This window comes from Musca domestica, unplaced genomic scaffold, assembly GCF_030504385.1.
Source record: "Musca domestica strain aabys unplaced genomic scaffold, Musca_domestica.polishedcontigs.V.1.1 7, whole genome shotgun sequence".
NCBI lineage: Eukaryota > Metazoa > Arthropoda > Insecta > Diptera > Muscidae > Musca > Musca domestica.
In genome coordinates this window covers 3,191,727-3,212,540 of record NW_026712383.1, presented here as the reverse complement: position 1 = coordinate 3,212,540, position 20,814 = coordinate 3,191,727, and the positions used below count along the sequence as shown (strand labels likewise).

General features: G+C 34.8%; 1 protein-coding gene and 1 long non-coding RNA gene across 3 annotated transcripts; both read right to left on the bottom strand.

Moving 5' to 3' along the window:
• Positions 1-968: 968 nt before the first annotated feature.
• Positions 969-6,170, bottom strand: LOC131806143 (uncharacterized). Its single transcript, XR_009343983.1, has 6 exons — positions 6,040-6,170; positions 5,898-5,982; positions 5,778-5,838; positions 5,582-5,720; positions 2,485-2,606; positions 969-2,429 (listed from the first exon to the last, which is right to left on the bottom strand). It is a non-coding gene; the product is annotated as an uncharacterized LOC131806143 (long non-coding RNA).
• A 3,538-nt stretch (positions 6,171-9,708) lies between these two features.
• LOC101895611 (aquaporin) lies at positions 9,709-18,996 on the bottom strand. Of its 2 annotated transcripts, none has more exons than XM_005186012.4 (5): positions 18,013-18,996; positions 10,563-10,756; positions 10,363-10,506; positions 10,088-10,300; positions 9,709-9,998 (listed from the first exon to the last, which is right to left on the bottom strand). In XM_005186012.4, the coding sequence occupies exons 1-5, from the start codon at positions 18,026-18,028 to the stop codon at positions 9,810-9,812; spliced, it is 756 nt and encodes a 251-aa protein (XP_005186069.1). In that variant the 5' UTR covers positions 18,029-18,996; the 3' UTR covers positions 9,709-9,809. The 2 variants fall into 2 exon arrangements, with proteins under 2 accessions (XP_005186069.1, XP_019893216.1); XM_020037657.2 differs by lacking the exon at positions 18,013-18,996 and adding an exon at positions 10,852-11,087.
• Positions 18,997-20,814: the final 1,818 nt, after the last annotated feature.

Here is a 20,814-nt window from a genome sequence, read left to right as displayed (position 1 = left end):
TACGTGGATGTCAAGAAAGTTGGTCATCTCGACAACTGTGGCGTCGTACGCCGTGATTGCAGGTTGGTTTTTCCCTGTCTGCTTAGCTGGTTGTTGTGCACGTGCGATGTTTGCTTCTGCACGAGCGCTGTTTTCCGAGAATGTCATTTTTCTCGGGTTTATGACCTTGTTTGCGTCATTACTTTTTATTACCTTGTTTGTGTCATTGCTGTTTATGACCTTGTTTACGTCATTTACGACTGCCGTTGTGTGTGTCGTCTGGTTTATGCTTTTATTGCTGCAGTTGATTTGTTTGTTTCCTTGTTGCTTGTTAAAGGGGGAAAATCCATATTGAAGTCTGCTGCCGATCCAGCTGTTGTGTCAATATCCATGCTGTACTTGGAAAAATTCTTAAATTTCTCCTCCAGTTCCGCCTTTTCCATTAGGGCCTTGTCCAGTTGGGCCGGCATCCTTTCGATCTGTGCTTTCATCCCTGAGAGCGTTGTATCGAATTTCAGCTTAAGGTAGCTGATATCCTCGCAGTCACAATAGCTGCGCTTCTTCCTCTTCTGTTTGCGCTTCTTCCTATACAGTTTGATAGCCATCTGTGGTCGCGCCATCATCCGTCAAAAATGTGCTGCTGTTGAGGCTCCTCTTCTGATCGCACATTCTTCTGATAATATTTTTTCTCTCTCCACACTTAATTTCTACCTGCTGCGGGGTTTCCGAGCAATTTATTTTGCACTTTTTTCACTGTTTTGTCGGCTCGCTTTAAAAACACGTGTTGTCGCTATGAAGGTCAAACACAAACTAGTATGTTTGAGTTAGATTACGGGATGAAATCTTTACTCAGGCTGATAAGCAAGTGTAGCATGTTTGCTTGCCACAAGTGAGATATGGTGCCAGGCATGTGTACATTTGTATCTCTCTATTTCTCTCTCTCTCTCTTACACTTTATGCTAGACCAGGTTAAGGAAAATTACCATAAGTAGAACTTACAGTCGCTCATCAACATCTGTTGACATTAGACTGTTTTTCGCGCTGGTCGCTGTGCTTTTATTTCTAAACAACAACAAATATACAAACAACGCATTCACACACACAAACATAAACAATTTGAGTTTTTTTCTTTTCCCTGCTTTTGCAATTTTTTTTATTACAAAAGTTAAAATAATCCTTCATTAACTGAAAAATGGGGGGAGTAGGGGAACCTCCTCCTCCGCCTATTCCACCTCCTCCTCCGGGGGAACAAAATAAAAGAAGAGCTCCCAGCATTTCCAAAGAAACTAAAACTTTCAAAAACCAAAATGGAACACCTGTTAAACCAATAAACACAAACACAGAACCTACTTCAAATAATGAAATGGCAGAACAACACAACTACAACTCTCTAAATAAAGAAACCATTTTGTATCCTCAATACCATCCCGGTCCTTTTCATGTGTTAGTTTCCTCAGAAACGCCAATTAGCACAAGAAGAAAGAATTGTGAACTTCACCTGTATGCAAGATTTCAAAAGATTAATATTACAGACTATGCTTGCAAGAACATTGGATACAATAACAGAATAACATTTAACAATGCTACCTCAGCCAACTCCTTTGCTACGAACCCAAAGTTAAACCAAATCGATCTCAAAGCCTTTATCCCAGAACGTTTTGTACAACGGTTCTATATAATCAAGAATGTACCAATAAGTATTTCTGCTATTACAATTAAACAACAAATTGAAGCTAATAATGATATGGACGTTGTTTCAATATACCGCTTCACTAGAAAATCCAAAAACAATAAAATGGAATACTCCGAAACCATAAAAATCGGTATTATATATGATGGTGTACCCACGGAGATACTTATGTGCGGAACAAAAATAACACCGGAGTTATATATCCCCCCTGTACGTTTATGTTTAAACTGCGGACGGTTAGGACACATAGCCATTCGTTGCAGGTCGACGAAAAAATGTTTAAATTGTGGTAAATTTATTATATGCCCCAATCAATGTCCCAAAGAGCAGAAATGTAAAGAATGTTTATCAACAACTACGTGCAAGGATATATGCAACTCGCCTCGATGCATTCTCTGTAATAGTATTGATCATTTTGCAACCGACTCAAAGCAGTGCCCAAGACGGAAATCTGAAAGAAATATAAGAAGCATAATGGCCCTTTCCAAACTTTCACGAAAAGAAGTTGTTCAAAAATATCCAGAATCCCAAAACCGTTTCCAAGTCCTTTCTGATGATGAATTTAACAATGCCTTTCCCCCTCTTAATAAAAACAAACCACCAAAAATAAGCGTTTATAAAGAAATAAACAAAAGAGTAACAAAATTAAAATATAGCAAAGTTGCGTCTCCACGAAATCCAATCCATCACGCCATTGCCAGTCCGATTCAAATCACACCATCTCAATCCGTCTTCAACCATACTACCTTTTCAAAAGTATCTGAAATTGAAAAAGCATTAACACAATTTTCAAAAGAAATGTCAAAAGTCCTTACCTCACTTAATAGTGCCGAAGGTTTAAACATTTTAAAAAAATTCCAGCAATCACTCCTTTCATCGGAAATAGATAACCCATTTGAGGAACCAAATAACAAAGTGCCAAATAATAATTCAAATCCTGCAAATTTACAATAAACTTTTATTAAAATCATGAACGTGCTTCAATACAATGTGCAAAGTTTAAACAAAAACAAAAATTACCTCGAATTTTTTCTGAAAAAGCAAAAAATTGACATATGTTTTTTGAGTGAAATATTTAATATAGACGAAAGTCAAAACTCGTCATCTATACAAGGATTCAATATAGTATCGAAAAAAAGAAGTGATAATTATGGTGGTGTAGCCTTACTTTTCAAAAAAAATATACAATTCAAAAAGATTACTTTTGAAACCTCCTTGGATATTCTGATTTGCCAAACCACAAATTTAACAAACAATTTAACTCTGGTATCCATTTATTTTCCCCACTCAGTCAGATGTGCAACTATAAAAACAGAACTAAACAAATGAATATCATTACTTGATAATCAAAGTAACACTTTCATATGTGGTGACTTCAATGCTAGACACTCAGCTTTTGGTGACTCATTTGTCTCACAGCGTGGAAAAACAATAAAAGAGATCTTTGATAATTCCAACTTTCAATGTCTAAACGATGGTAGTTATACCTTTAAAAAAAATATAAATGATTTGAGTGGATCCGTTCTGGACCTGTCTTTCACAAACTCTATTTTACCAATTCAATGGAAAATTTTCAAAAATATGATCGGTGGAAGCCATCATTATCCTGTCATTTTAAATATTAACAACACAAAGTGCAAGGGTCAGACTTTTTTGGCCAAAAAACAACTAATGAAAAAGCTAAGTACAATCCAACTAAATACTAATTTTCAAGAAATACACTCCGTGATAAAAAGTGAAATCAAAAAATCTACTTATACCCTAAAAGGAAATAAAACACCTAAAGTTTGGTGGGATTCCTATGTTGAAAAACAGTACAGACTACAGATAGCTGCACAAAAAACTTATGATATGCATAGCAATGATATAAATGCAAGAAATCTAATTAAAATGATAAAAAAAACTTTAAAAATGCCGTCCAATTTGTCAAAAAACACAATTTCATGAATAAAATACAAAATCTAAACAAGGAGCCCAGTTCAAAACATCTCTTTCAATTTGTTCGTGGGTGCAAAAATAGTTTATCATCAAACAGCAAAAGCAAATGGTCCCCAAATAACAACAAACAATTTCTATGCCACCTCAGAGATCAAGTTCCAGACAACAATCTAATTAATTATGTCAGCAAAACTTCTTATAATCAGTCCAATCTAACAATGGAAGAGTTTCTACTGGTTCTCAAAAACAAAAAGAAACCCTCAGCTGCTGGCCTTGACGGTATAACATACGAAATGATAAATAATCTAGCCGAATCGGCAATTGTTTATGGAAAAAGTGCGAAATCATAGATGAATGGCGAAAAATTAAAATTATCCTGATACCAAAAAAAGGCAAAGATCTAGAATTGTTTACAAACTTCAGACCGATAGCCTTAATATCAGTTCCTTTAAAAATAATAAATTTAATGGTGAAAGAACGTCTGCAACAATTCATCGACGAAAATAATATTTTGCCAGCAAATACATTTGCATACAGAAAACATATGTCCACTTCGATGTGTATCAACAACTTACTGCACACTATAAATTACTACAAAAACAGAGGTGAGAAAGTGATTATTCTATCGTTAGACGTAGAAAAAGCATATGATTGTGTCAGTATCGAAATTCTCCTTAAAATACTATGCGAACTCAACTGTCCGAGTGACATCTCTGATTGGATTATTAATTTTTTAAGCAAAAGAACTATCGTTATGGGAAATGAATCTCTTGAAATCTTCAATGGGCTCCCACAAGGCAGCTGTTTAAGTCCTACTCTTTTTAACTTATATACCCTTGGTCTACATGGGATTTCTGATGACGACACACATCTGTTTCAATTTGCGGATGATTTCATATTATTATCTGCGCATAAGAACTTTGAATCGGCCAATCAAAATCTGCAATTAAAAGCCACTGAATTTCAATATATTTTATCACGCTTGAACCTAAACTACAATATCAACAAAACCGCCGCTATGTATGTAGCCAAACTCCTACCATCACTTTACAAGGCACACAAATTACATCGGTTAACAGCATTAAGTTTTTAGGAAGGCACATAAAAAACAGTTTATATCTTAAAGAACACTATGATATCTTGTCCTGCAACAAGTCAATAAATGCATTAAAAATGATCAACAATATCAACCAAATATTGCTATTAATCTAGCAAAATCCATAATTTTTTCGAAAACAGAGTACTGCATCTCTTCAATGGCTCATATGCCAACTTACTTGAACAGAAAACTTACATCTTTTCAAAATCAGATGCTAAGAAGAAGTCTTGGCCTTACACCGTCAACACCTGTCCATGCAATCTATGCATTAGCATTGATTCTACCACCGGAACAACGATCTCAATATCTCGCAGCGAAAGAATTAATCAAATTTAAATGTCACAATCGACAATTGTACCAAAACATTATAAATAACCCCTCCAACAAGACAAGTTTGGGCCTTATATACATCAAATTTAAACACATCTTCGACAAAGTTGTGGTAAATCAAATTGAATACCCCGGAAAAAAATTCACTTCATCATAAATTTGTTCAACTCGTCCAAAAATACCCAACCAAATGAATTCTATCGAATGATCCTACAAGAAAAAGTTGAAAGGTTAAAAAAAACAGGTCATACAATTTGGGCAACTGATGCCTCGGTTTCCAGTGCCTCTACCGGATGTGCAGTATGCAACATCTCATATAACCAAAACTTCCTTTTTAAAATACCTAGTAAAATGTCTTCACTAATGGGAGAATTACATGCTATCAACAAGGCCATAGACATTATCATAGAAGACAACATTAATAAGGCCACTATCATAACGGACCGTAAAAATGCTTGTCTATTACTAACACGAAATACAACTCAAAACTACCTGGCAAATAATATACTCCGAAAAGTAAATAACTCAAAAATTACACAACTCACCAATATCTGGACTCCCTCACATATTGGCATCCCTGCAAATGAGCGTGCAGATTTCTTCGCCAAACATGCGGCTCAAGTCGGCTCTATAATTCAATCAGACCTCTCAGTAAAAGATGCTCACTCCCAGATCTATCAGCATCTATGGAACGGATGGAAGGAAAATTATAAAAACATCTCAATCTCTAAAGGCACATACTTCTCTCAATTTTTCCCAGAACCGCCGTCTCGTCACTTGTATGCAGGTTCCAACATGCCCCCTGGAGAGATCAAACTCATAAATCGACTATTCACCGGTCACACATACGGAAAAACTTACCTATTTCTCATAAACGCTGAAACCTCCAACTTATGCGACACTTGCAACACTCCAAACACCGAAAATCACCAACTCTTTGTCTGTCCTAAATTTAATAATGACAGATTAAATTACAACATTTTTACAAATTTTTCAAACTTACCTGCCCTACTCAAAAGTTTCGCAACTGAAAATTTTCATGAATTATGCACTTTCATTCACAAAAACAATATACAGCTGTAAAATGGATTTTACGCGACGCAGCACAACTCTACAAGGAAGCAAAGAAATGAAAAACAAGAAAGAAAAAGATAATTACCGATAACCATTAATCGAATACAAAGCAATGGTACATGCATACTTAAGGTATCGTACCAACCTCGTCTTGACGGCGTAACCAATTACCGATTCCAAAAAAAAAAAAAAAGTAGAACTTAAGAATTATTTTAAATGAATAAAACAGTGTAGTAACAAGTAAAAAAGCAGTAAGTTCAGCCGGGCCGAACTTTGAATACCCTCCACCATTTGGTACAAATTTAATAAATTTCAAACAAATAAAATCCGTTAAAAATTCTGTTAAAATCTTAAAAATACCGAATGAAGCCGTATATTAGGTTCTATACGACGATGTGGACCTGCATAGGCAACTTTTGTCACAAGCTATTAGAATATTCAAATGCGAAACTTGTTAAATATCAGTTTATAATGTAGCTAAAATCATCAAAATACCGAATATAGGGAGGTACCATGGGGGTTATAAAACGTGGACCTGCATAGACAATTTTCTGTCATAGGCTGTTGTATCTATTACGAACTTCAAATAAAAAAAATTGAAACAGTTCCGGTAAATAATGCCGCTAAAATCATCAAAATACCGAATATCGGGGGGTACTGTTATATGGGGGTTATACGAAAACGTAGACCTGCATAAACAATTTTTTGTCATAGGCTGTAGTATTCATTATGAAATTCAAATACCAATTTGAAACAGTTCCGGTAAATAATGCCGCTAAAATCATCAAAATACCGAATATCGGGGGGTACCGTTGTATGGGGGCCATATGAAGACGTGGACCTGCACAGACAATTTTCTGTCATAGGCTGTAGTATTCATTACGAACTTCAAATACCAAAATTGAAACAGTTCCGGTAAATAATGTCGCTAAAATCATCAAAATACCGAATACCTGGGGGTAGCGTTATATGGGGGCTATACGAAGACGTGGACATAGATAGCCCATTTTCAATACCAAATGTCCTGCAGACAAAATACACATTGGAGTAAAATTTTATCAACTTACTTCATTTCGTTCGGAAGCTAGAGCGATTTCCACAGACGGACAGACATCGCTAAATCGACATAGAATTTTATGCTGATCAAGAATATATGTACTTTGTGGGGTCTATAATGTGTTAGAAACGGAATGACAAATTAATATACCCTCCATACTATGGTGGAGGGTACCCATATATATACTGATACCGCACATATACTGATACCGCCCATTTTATTATATTTTTTTCTTCAACCGATTTCGTTGGCTTCTACAGTTCAAAGTAGAAACTGATTAAATAGCGAATGTCAATCATATCATTTTAAAAGTTTTTTTTTTAATCTCATGGAGCTATAGGAATTGTAATTTATAGACTCAAAAACAGCTAAACAGATTTTCCTGAAAATTTCCATATATACTACAGCATCGCCCGAAAGTAACAAAGGCTATATACATTTTTTTAAATTCCACTTCAAACTGGAGGTATAGCATCAGAATCGGAGGTGTTTCCATTTCAAATTTGGAGACTGTGTCTGTAATCGATCAATAGATATGTGCATATAATTTATAAATTCTTTGGAGGTACGTCCGATTCTGATGCTTCATACAGCCTATGTTACTTTCAGCCGATGTTGTAGTGTACTTGGAAATTTTCAGAAAAATCTGTTCAGCTGTTTTCGATTCCATTGATAGCAAACAAACATACATTTTCCTCTTTTATAGATATAGAAGAAGATTTCAAACTGTTTTCCTAAGGCAGAATGTAGATGAATCGATCTAAAGTCATGAGCTCAATTCGCTGAGAAGCACAATGCCGGCGATCAATTTTTGTATTCTTTTATACCCTCCACCTTTAAAAGGAGGGTATATTAACATTGTCATTCCATTTGTAACATCCCTAAATATTCGTCGTAGATCCCATAAAGTACATATATGCATAATCAGTCAAAAATTCTAAGTCGATTTTACGATGTCCGTCTGGCTGTTGAAATCAACCTACAGCCTACATTATTTGACGTAGAGCTTAAAAATTTTACAGAACAATTTGTATTGTATCTAGGATGGTTGGTATTGAAAATGAGATATAGCGATCCATGTTTTGGAATAGCCATGTAACAGTACCTTCCGATATTCGGTATTTTGATAATATTCGCCACATTTTTTTCACGGATTTGTCTAAAAATAGGTATTTGTACGTCATAAAGGGTTCTGGCTCCGGTGGCTAAACATTGTATGTATAGGTCCACGTTTTTGTATGGCCCCCATATAACGGTGCCTTCCGATATTCGGTTATTTATTTTTTTGTCACATTTCTACGCGGATTTGTCTAAAAATTAGTATTTGCAGTTTTTCTATTTCTATTTTGCAGGATTCTATTTCCGGCGGCAGAACATTGAATAATTATGTCCACGTTTTCCTGTAGCGTACATATAACGATACACATCGATATTCGGTATTTTGATAATCCTTGTCAAATTTACCCACGAAATTGTTTCAAATTTGATATTTAAGAAGATTTGGTAGATGACTATTGGTATAATAAAATTTGATAGAATTAAAATTGTCTTTGTAGTTTAAAGGAGAACACGTTTGACTACAGATACTTTTATATAAAAATTTTTTCTTTACCCAAAGGTTGATTGCATTAAAAGTTCGGCCGAACTGAATGGTTTTTATTTATTTCTTCTAAAATTGATGAACATATTTGACTTTGATGGTTGTTTCACCTTTGTCTGTAAGATGTGTTCTAGTCCATTTCAATTTTTTTAATACCCTCCACCTTAGGGTAAGGGAAATATTAGAACCCATTATGACCCACAAATACCAATTTTTAGACATATTCATAGGAAAATGCGCCAAAAATCAATAAAATACCGTATATCGGGAATTACCGATATATGGGGCTATACAAAAACGTGGACCTATAAATACAATTTTTCTTCAAAGGAGCTAGAACCCATTATGACTAACAAATACCAATTTTTAGACAAATCCGCGAAAAAATGTGGCAAAAATCATCAAAATACCGAATATCGGGAGGTACCGTTGTATTGGAGTTATACCAAATCGTGGACCTATACACGCAATGTTTCGCCACACGAGGTAGGACCCATTATGACCTACAAATACCAATTTTTAGACAAATCCGTGAAAAAATGTGACAAAAATCATCAACATACCGAATATCGAGAGGTACCGTTATATGGGGACTATACCAGAACGTGGACCGATATATCATCATTTTCAATACCAACCATCCTAGATACAATACAAATTGTTCTGCTAAATTTCTCTACGTCAAATAATGTGGGTAGTATTGTGTTATCAACAGACGGACAGACAGACAGACAGACGGACATCGTTAAACCAACTTAGAATTGTATGCTGATTATGAATATATATTCTTTATGGGTTCTACGACAAATATTTAGGGATGTTACAAATGGAATGACCAAATTTCCTTTCCAAGGTGGAGGGTATAATAATGTACCGATTTTTTAAAAAAATTCAATGTGCATAAAAACAACACGAATTTTCTTTATTTAGATGAAAAACAATTTATTTGACAAATTTGGTTGTAATATAACAAATATGTGGTGCAGATATGTAAATGTGCATAAATGAGATGTATTTATTATAAATAAAAAATATATAATACTTAAAAGTCATAGGAGTTATCTTCATCATCTCCTTTGCGTACTTGGAAAAATATTCTATATATAAATGCTGCAACTAAACTTCCGATTATAGGTCCTACCCAGTACACCCAATGATCTGTCCACATGCCATGGACGACAGCAGGACCAAATGAGCGGGCTGGATTCATGCTGGCGCCAGTTAATTTAATCTAAAAATGTGATGTTGTAATAATAAACAACATGTCATGGTACATGTTCTAAAAATGAAAGCTCGTAGATTGGATTTTATTCAACCTACCGCACACAAATGTCCCGCTGTTATAGACAATCCCACCGCCAATGGAGCCGATCCTTTAATATCTCTACGTTTTGGGTCGGATACGCCTTTTACGACCAAAACCAGTATAGATGTTATTAGGGCTTCTATTACTATACATTGAGCGGTATTAAGTGAGGGAGCACTAGAGGAAACTCCCAGACCAACACCGGCTACCGACTGGGGAATGGCAATCTAAAAAATTAAACAAAATAACTTAACAACCCGAAAATAGTTCTGCACAAAGGAAAACGTACACTAAGAACCGCTGAACCGGCAATTGCTCCAATACATTGTACGACAATATAAAAACATCCTTTTATTAGGCTTATCTCACCGACAACAAGGAATCCGACAGTGACGGCTGGATTTATATGACATCCACTGACATGACCAAATGTCTGAAAAAAAAATATTATTCCATGATCATTTTCCATACAAATAAAGACAATCTTACCTGTGCCAATGTAGCCACCGTCAATCCGAATGTAAGAGCAATTTGTGGCACGGACGGAGACCAATCTTCAAAGTCTACACAACTTCCAACACCAATAACGATCAGAAGGAATGTTCCAATCATTTCTCCAAACAGTACACGCCATATTTTCTTATTATCCGTTATATCTGATATCCCCACAAATTTGGCCAATTCTGAAAATGGTTGAGAAAAACATTAGCAAATTTAGAAACACGCTTTTAAACCGTGCTACGATTATTTGTCGAATATAACCGCAAATTGCCCTTACGATTCTTTGGATTTTCTTTTGGAGCTGAAGTTTCCATTATTTAATTTTTGGATTAATTTTTGTACATATATCTGTCACGTGTCTGTATTTAATTTTAAATATTCCCAGCAAACATTTGGATTTGGCTTTTATCCACCCTCAGTAATATGTAACATTTTAGTGACTTATTTTCTTAAAAAAGGTGATACTTAGCAATTTACAAAAAGAATTATGTTTGAATCGTAGATCGTCGGTATGCAGTTACTACTTCTAGGAACATGAAAATGTATACGTCATTTTTTTATACCCTCTACCATAGCATTGAGGGTATATTAAGTTTGTCATTCCGTTTGTAACACCTCGAAATATTCATTTTAGGCCCCAACAAAGTATATATATTCTTGATGAGCATAAAATTCTATATCGCTTAAGCGATGTCCGTCTGTCTGTGGAAATCACACTAGTTTCCGAACGAAAAGAAATATGTTGATAAATTTTGACTTAAATGTATATTATGTCTGCAGAACTTTTGGTATTGAAAATGGGCCATGTAGGTCACGTTAGGGAATAGCCCCCATACAACGGAACATCTAGATATTCGGTACTTTCATGATTTTAGCAGCATTATTCACCGGAATGGTTCAAATTTGGTATTAGATGTTCGTAATATATACTACAGCCTAAGACAGAAAATTGTCTGTGTAGATCCACGTCTTCGAATAGCCCCCATGTAACGGTACCCACTGATATTTTATTTGATGATTTTAGCAATTGTTTCAAATTTGGTATTTGAAGTTCATACTGGAGACTACCGCCAAGACAAAAAATTTTCTGTGTTGGTCCACGTCAACGTATAGCCCCCATATAACAGCATCTCCCAATATTTGGTATTTTGACGATTTTTGGAACATTTTTTTACGGTTTTGTCTAATAATTGTTATTTGTAGGTCACCATGAGTTCTAGCTACGGTGGCGAAACATCTATATCTATAAAAGAGGAAAATGTTTGTATGTTTGTTTGTAATTTATGGACTCGAAAACCGCTGAATAGATTTTCCTGAAAATTTCCATATATACTGCAACATCGCCTGAAAGTAACATAGGCTATATACATTTTTGAATTTCCACTTGGAACTGGAGATATAGCATCAGAATCGGAGGTACCTCCCAAAAATTTAGATTTTATATGCACATATCTATTGATTGGTTGAAGATACAGTCTCCAAATTTGGAATACGTAACGGAATTTGGAACAAAAATAAGTTTGCCTAATTATATTGTAATCGGTTCAGATTTGGATATAGCTCCCATATATATTTTCGACCGATATCGTTCATTTGATGCCTCAAACACAATATGAATGTTCGATTCCAATGAAATTTGGAATGTGTGACGGGATTAAATCCGAAAATAAATTTGTCAAATTATATTGAAATCGGTTCAGATTTGGATATAGCTCCCATATATATTTTCGGCCGATTTCAAGCATTTGATGCACCAAACACGCTATGTATCCCCAATTTCGATGAAATTTGAAACGTGTGATAGAGTTTATCTAAAAAATTGATTTCCCAAATTATATTGAAATCGGTTCAGATTTGGATATAGCTCCCATATACATATTCGGCCGATTTCATGTATTTGGTGGACCAAACACGACATGTATTTCCAATTGTAATGAAATTTAAAATAAGTAACGGAATTGGGAGCCAAAATGAATTTCTCAAATTAAATTGAAATCGGTTCAGATTTGAATATAGCTCCCATATATATTTTCGACCGATTTCATGTATTTGATGCACCAAACACGCTATGTATCTCTAATTTCAATGAAATTTGGAATGTGTAGCGAAAATTAAAACAAATATACATTTGTCAAATTATATTAAAATCGGTTCAGATTTGGATATAGCTCTCATATATATTTTCGACCGATTTCATGTATTTTATGCACCATACACGATATGTATGTTCGATTCCAAAGAAATTTGGAATATGTAACGGGATTTTGATTAGAAAATAAATTAGTCAAATTATATTAAAATCGGTTCAGATTTGGATATAGCTACCATATATATTTTCCGCCGATTTCACATATTTGATGCACAAAACACGATACGTATTTCCGATTCCAACGAAATTCGGCATGAGTGGCAAAATTTGGTGCAAAAATAAATTTGACAAATTATATTCAAAAACGCTCAGATTTTATTATAGCTCCCATATATATATATACTCAGCCGATTTCACATATTTGATGCACCCAAAGCGAGAGGGACAAAATCTGGCACTAGCAAAAATTGCCAAATTATATTGAAATCAGTTGAGGTTTGGATATAGCTAACATATATATTTCTGCCGATTTCATACATATTATGTACCAAACACGATATATATGACCGATTCCAATGAAATTCAGAATGTGTGGCGGAATTTGGTTATAATAATAAATGTGATAAATTAATTGGAAATTAGTTAAGATTTGGATATAGCTCCCATATATATATTCTCGACCGATTTCACATATTTGACGCACCAATTTCAATGAAATATGAAAGGTGTGGCGAAATTTGGTGTAAAAGTAATATTTTTAAAATTATATTTAAATCGGATCAGATTGGGATATGATTTTAATAAGAACCATTGACCCACAACGCCTTAGGCTAACACTAAAAAACAACACAACAATTGATTTGAAATACGCTTATTACGGCGAAGTATGTTGCTATCTCGAATTCACTAATGGCAATAGAAATGCCACTCATCTTCAAAAGATTGCAGTTTCCTGCACGCTTGGTATTTGCTATGAAATAAATAAATCCGAAGGACAAACCCCTCGTGTATGTATGTCATGTTACTGCTTTTCTAATGGTTTTGGTTATTTATGCATTAAAGTAGTGCAATAATTTTTTTTTTTTACTTTTTAAATTTGTTTTTTTCTTTTAACCAACATATACTAGTGAATAAAATTTTGAATGCATATAAAATCAAAAGGGGTAGCGAAGCGCACCGGGTTCAGCTAGTTGTATGTATAATTCCACCTCCCCATATTCGGTATTCAACATTACGGATTTGTCTAAAAATTGGTACATACTGGTTATAAAGGGTTCTAGCTCGGTTGGCAAAATATTGTATATAGGTCCACATTATTATTTATATCCGCTTATGGCGATACCTCTCGATATTCGGTATTTTTATGATTCTTACCACATTTTCCCACGAATTTGTCTAAAAATTGGTATTTGTGGGTCATAATGGGTTCTAAGTTTTCTTTACCCTAAGGTGGAGGGTATTAAAAGTTAGTCCCGGTCGAACTTATTTTTTTTTACTTGTTTTAGAATAAGAATACGGTGTAATATTCTTATCAGCACTTACTTTTAAGTGAAGTTTTCTTCGCGTTCTTTTGCAGAAGAAAAGCAAGAATGTAAAAAAAAATACTACAATAGTCGTTTTTCCCTTTACGGTATCGAACAAGTTAAAAAGCCCGGGCAAACTTTGAATACCCCCCACCATTTGGAACGAATTTGGAAAAAACACGTTAAAAATTCTAGTTAAATCTTAAAAATACCGAATAAAACCGTTACTTTGGGGTCTATACGACGTGGACCTACATATGCATTGTCTGTCATATGTCATTACCCTATTCAAATTCGAAATATGAAATAAACGGTGAATAATTGTCTATGCAGGTCCACATCTTAGTCTATCCCCCATACAACGGTACCTCCCTTTTTCGGTATTTTGATAATATTAGCGACATTATTCACCGGAACTGTTTCAAATTTCGTATTTTATGTTCGGAATAGTTACTACAGCCTATGAAAGAAAATTACTTATCCAGCTCCACGAATTCGTATAGTCCCCATATAAAAGTTTTTATTTGAGTGGTATTTTTGACGGAATTTGTTTTTTGTTGTGTGTTTGTTTGTAATTTATGGACTCGAAAACCGCTGAACAGATTTTCCTGAAAATTTCCAAGTATACTACAACATCGCCTGAAAGTAACATAGGCTATAAAATTTTTTGAAATTCCACTCGGAACTGGAGATATAGCATAAGAATCGGAGGTACCTCCAAAAAATTTGGATTTTATATACACATATCTATTGATCGATTACAGATATAGTATCTAAATTTGGTATAGGTGATGGGATTTGATTAGAAAATATATTTGCCAAATTATATGGAAATCGGTTCAGATTTGGATATAGCTCTCATATATATTTTCGCCCGATTTCATGTATTTGTTGCATTAAACACGCTATATATGTTCGATTTCCATGAAATTTGAAATGTGTGACGGGATTTGATCAGAAAATAAATTTGTCAAATTATATTGAAATCGGTTCAGATTTGGATATAGCTCCCATATATATTTTCGGCCGATTTCATGTAATTAATGCACCAAACACGATACGAATATCCGATTCCTATTGAATTCGGCATGAGTGACTAAATTTGGGTACAAAAATAAATTTGCCAAATTATATTGAAATCGGTTGAGGTTTGGGTACATCTCCCATATATATTTTTCGGCCGATCTCATGAATGTTATGTACCAAACACCATATGTATGTCCTATTCCAATGAAATTCGGAATGTGTAGCGAAATTTGGATACCATAATAAATTTGACAAATTAATTAGAAATCGGGTAAAATTTGGATATAGCTCCCATATATATTCTCGGCCGATTTCACATATTTGATGTACCAAACACGGTATGTACCTCCAATTTCAATGAAATATGGAGGTGTGACGGAATTTGGTTTAAATGTGAATTTTGTCAAATTATATTGAAATAGTTTCATATTGGGATATAATTTTATTAAGAAGTATTGACCCACAACGCTTTTGCAATGGTATAAGACTAACAGTAAACAAGTAAAGAAATACCAAATTTGAACCAATTCTGGCGAATAATGTCTCTAAAATTATCAAAGTACCGAATATCGGGAGGTACCGATGTCCTGCAGACATAATATACGTTTGAGTAAAATTTTATCAACCCACTTTATTTCGTTCGAAAGCTAGAGTGATTTCCACAGACTGACAGACGGATAGACGGACGGACATCGCTAAATCGACATAGAATTTTATGCTGATCAAGAATACATATACTTTGTGGGGTCTAAAATTTATATTTCGAGGTGTTACAAACGGAATGACAAACTTAACATACCCTCCATACTATGGTGGAGAGGGTAGGATTATGACTGGAAAGTATGTTGCTACCTCGAATTCTCCAATTGTAACAGAAATGTCTTTCAACATCAAAAGATTGCAATTTCCTGAGCACTTGGCATTGAATATGAAATTAATAAATCCGAAGGACAATCCCTTTGTGTATGCGGACTAAATTTAGCATGTTCCTGATTTTCTCATGGTCAGCTGTTCTTGGCATGTTCACGCGTTTGAAGACCAAGCTATTTGTTTGTTTACGCATTAAAGTATTACAATAATAAGGTTTATAACATTTTAGAATTTTTTTATTTCTATTTTTTAACCAACAAATATTCATATATAAAATTTTCAATGCATATAAAAGCGAAAGCAGTAGCGAAGCGCGCCGGGTTCAGCTAGTAGGACTATAGTTTCAATTTTTTAAAAACATGTTTCATCCGATCATTTCTGAAATTATTCATATGCAGTCCTTGATAAAATAAAAAAGTCACTGCACAAATCTCCAAGGGTTGGTAAGGTCTTACGGTACTCTTGAAATTTTATTTATTGTTGTTGCTCCACTTATTATGATTAATTTTGAGGTTACAAATTTGTGTTTTTCAAATTTAGCCTGCCTGCCCTACCATGTATCCATAGAGGGTGAGATAAAAAACTGCAAGAATGTCAAACGCCATAATTTTTACATTTTTTTTAAATTTTATTGAATGAAAGCAAAAAATGTCGGAAATAGCATCAAACAAGTTTAGATTTGTTCGAATTGGTCACCTTTAGCACGAATTATGACCTTATGTTGCTCTGCGGTATTTTGGATCATACCCGGCGAAGCGCTTGCTTGAGGTAGTCGAAACTTTGATATATTTTAGTGCCAACCTTGCTTTCCAAAATACTCCAGACACAATAGTCCAACGGATTGGTATCCTGAGATTTTGGTGACCATTGTGCCCTGGAAATGAAGCGAGGAACCTCATTTTGTAACCATTATTGGGTGGCGTGTGCTGTTGGAATGTCCAGGTTTGCGACCAAAATGTTTGCGTGCCCAAGGCTTCAATACACCCTCCAGAATATTTTCGTGATAATATTCGGCATTTATTCTGATGCCACGGTCGATTAATACGAGCAGAGAGCGACCATCGGCTGTTATGGCAGCCCACATCATCACCATGGCCAACCGAAGGTGCACATTTTCAGCTGACCTCTTTGGCAAGTAAACACGATCATTTTGTTTGTTTTCAAACTGCTGGACAACGAATGTTTTCTCATCGGAGAAAACCAAATTCGGCAGCTCACCACTTTCGGCCAAGCGAACGACTCTTTAGCTCTTTTAAGTGTGTTTTCTTTCTGTTGCGGTGTAAGTTCTGGCACTTTTTGGAATTTCAATGGCTTTACTCCCAGCTCATTTTTCAATATTTCCCGAATGGAATATTGTGATATGTTCAGCTCAAGACCCAATTTTCGGCCATTGCGACGCGGGTTTCTTCCATCCACTTCCTTGATGTCGGGCTACGCTGCCAGTATCACGGTAACGAGCGATGGTACGAGACACAAAAAATTTATTCACATTTAAATGCTGGAGTGCTCTAACGAAAGCCACTAGTGGTTTTCCAGCCAAATATAAAGAAATCACACTATCACGCTTGAATAACATTTTTTCTGGAAAATTCTCACCAAAATGCCTTTTGTAGGCTTGTAAACAATATAATGAGCTGTCACTGGAATAATTTTAACAGATGTCGGACGAGGGGCTTAGAAATGACATCAGTCTGAAATTGGTTGCAGTTTTTTCATCTCACCCTGTATGTCATGAGTAAGCCAAAATCGTATATTGACTTTTATCCCTCACTGTCCATTTTTGTATAGTTGGAGGACAATGTCACCCATGAGGGTATCTTTATTTTATTCCTTTATATTTGGAGTTAATTCATTACCAAATGTATTGTTGTAAACTTTACAAAGGTCATAAGTTAGTTATTATGATGCCACCATAAATACGCTTACTCACCTGTTTTTTCTACCATTTTTTCTTTTATCGAATTCAAAATGCTCGCTTATATGATGAAAAAAATATATATTTGTATATGTGTTTTTACATGAATTGCATTCACTATTCAATTTGTTGTTTTTATTAATTTTGAATTTTCACGATTTGACACTCATTAGCATTTAATATTGAATATTTGAAAAAAATGGTTTTAAATTTCCAGTGCGTAAACGAACACCGCGATTGGGGGGACAAGCGCTTTTTCTCAAATCAATCTGTTCGCACAGCTTGCCAAATTAGTAATAACACAGATGAGTTAGCAGCAATACTTCGAACAGCAGCGAGTGGCAAAGGTGTTCGGACAATTGATTGACCATTGAATTCGACCAAATCAAAATCAAGTCATAAATGAGATTTTAATTTCACTTTTTGATCAAAATGATTGATAGGATGAACAATTGACAATTATTTAATAACTATACAAAACGCACCAAAACCATGTTGGTGGTGGTGTTGGTGGCGTTGGTGACGGTTTCGGTGTCGGCTATGCGGACGACATTGATTGGCGCAGAAAACGAAAGTACACACATTTCGCATAAATCTTTGCAGCTTTAGTTGCTCATATTTTTACTGTTTTTTTTTTTTTTTTTTTCAAACTATTATATTTGTTCAAAACTCTTGAATGACTCCCAATATGAAACTATTCATATTATTATTTTTTTTTCCAGTTTGTTTGTTTCAAGAACAACAGCAGCAGCAACAACAAATTGGTTATTTATTTAAAAAAAACAAATCGAATGATTTTGTTTTTTCTATTTACGTTGAGTGTCGATGTTTGATGATGAATGGCTGCTACACTTGAATAAAAATACCCGAAAAAATAACATGAAATCGAACTTTAATAGCTTTGCACTTGTAACGGCCGTCCGTCCGTCTGTTTGCGGTCTGTCTCTACCGTTTAATTTTTTACTATCGATATAATTCTGTTTGTGTTGTTTATCCGAACACAGTTAAGTTGCGAATAGATGTTGGGAATAGTTTGCGAATAACTAAAATATAGTTTGGTTTTTAAGAGGTAACGCTACACCTCTATGAAGTAATGGACACAATCATTTTGTTTGATCCATTTGTTTGTGACGTAGTGAAATATTACTTTTTATGCCCTCCACCATACTATGGAGGAGATACATTAAGTTCGTCTTTCCGTTTGTAGCTCCACGTAATAATAATGTTAGATCCTAGATCAAAGTATATGTATTTATAATAGGTGAACAAGTAAAAAAGCTGTAAGTTCGGCCGGGCCGAACTTTTAATACCCTCCACCATTTGGTACAAATTTGGCAATTTCCAAAAAAAAAAAAAAAAAAAAAAAAAAAACGTTAAAAATTCTGTTAAAATCTTAAAAATACCGAAAGCTTATACGACGACGTGGGCCTGCATAGGCAACTTTTGTCATAAATTATTACAATATTTAAATGCGAACATGAAGAAAAATCTGTTTATAATGTAGCTAAAATCGTCAAAATACCGAATATGGGGGGTACCGTTATATGGGGGATATACGAAGACGTGGACCTGCACAGACAATTTTCTTGTATGGGCTGAAGTATCCATTACGAACTTCACATGCGAAATTTGAAAGAATCCCTGTAAATAATGTCGCTAAAATCATTAAAATACCGAATATCGGGGGGTACCGTTATATGGGGGCTATATGAAGACGTGGATCTACATGGCTCATTTTTTGACTTTGGATGAAGTATCCATTACGAACTTCAAATACCAAATTTGAAACGATTCCGGTAAACAATGTCGCTAAAATCATCAAAATACCGAATATCGGGAGGTACCGTTATATGGGGGCCATATGAAGACGTGGACCTGCACAGATAATTTTCTGTCTTAGGCTGTAGTATCCATTACGAACTTCAAATACCAAATTTGAAATAATTCCGGTGAATAATGTCGCTAAAATCATCAAAATACCGAATATCGGGAGGTACCGTTATATGGGGGCTATATGATAACTTGGACCTACATGGCCCATTTACGAACTTAACCTGCCTACTGGGAAAATATACATGTGTGCAAAATTTTAGACTTCTATCTCAATTTGTTCGAAAGATAGCGTGATTACAACAGACAGACAGACAGACAGACACACAGACAGACAGACGGACATGGCTAAATCGTCTTAGAATTTTACGCTGATCAAGAATATATATACTTTGTTGGGTCTGACATGAATATTTCGAGGAGTTACAAACGGAATGACAAAATTAATATACCCTCCATAGTATGGTGGAGGGTATAAAAATATATGTCACTTTAGCGTCTGTCTGAATCAGGAGAGAAGAATAACTATTTCAAAATATGTATTTTTTCGGCAGGCAGGTTTTCGTGTAGCTTCCACATCGCCATCACACCTCACGATATTCTGTATTTCAAATAGAAGTGTTTCAAAATTGAAATTTTAGATCTTGTTATAGTTTTTACCTCCTGTGGCAGAATATTGTCCAGATAGGTCCCCGTTTTCCCATAATCCCCATACAGCGGTGTTTTCGCATAATCGTTATTTTTATGATTACATCCGCATTTTCAAAAGGATTTGTGTAAAGTTCAATATTTATAGTTCGTGATGTATTCTACCTTGGGTGGCACAAAATTATCTACAGAGGTCCACGTTTTTTTAGTCCGATATAACGGTACTCTAGGTGTTCAATATTAAATGATCGAAGCCAAATTTTTAACGAAACTGTTTAAAATTTGATATTTGAGGTTCTGTTTCAGTATTGCCCACGATACAATGGTACCTTCTACTTT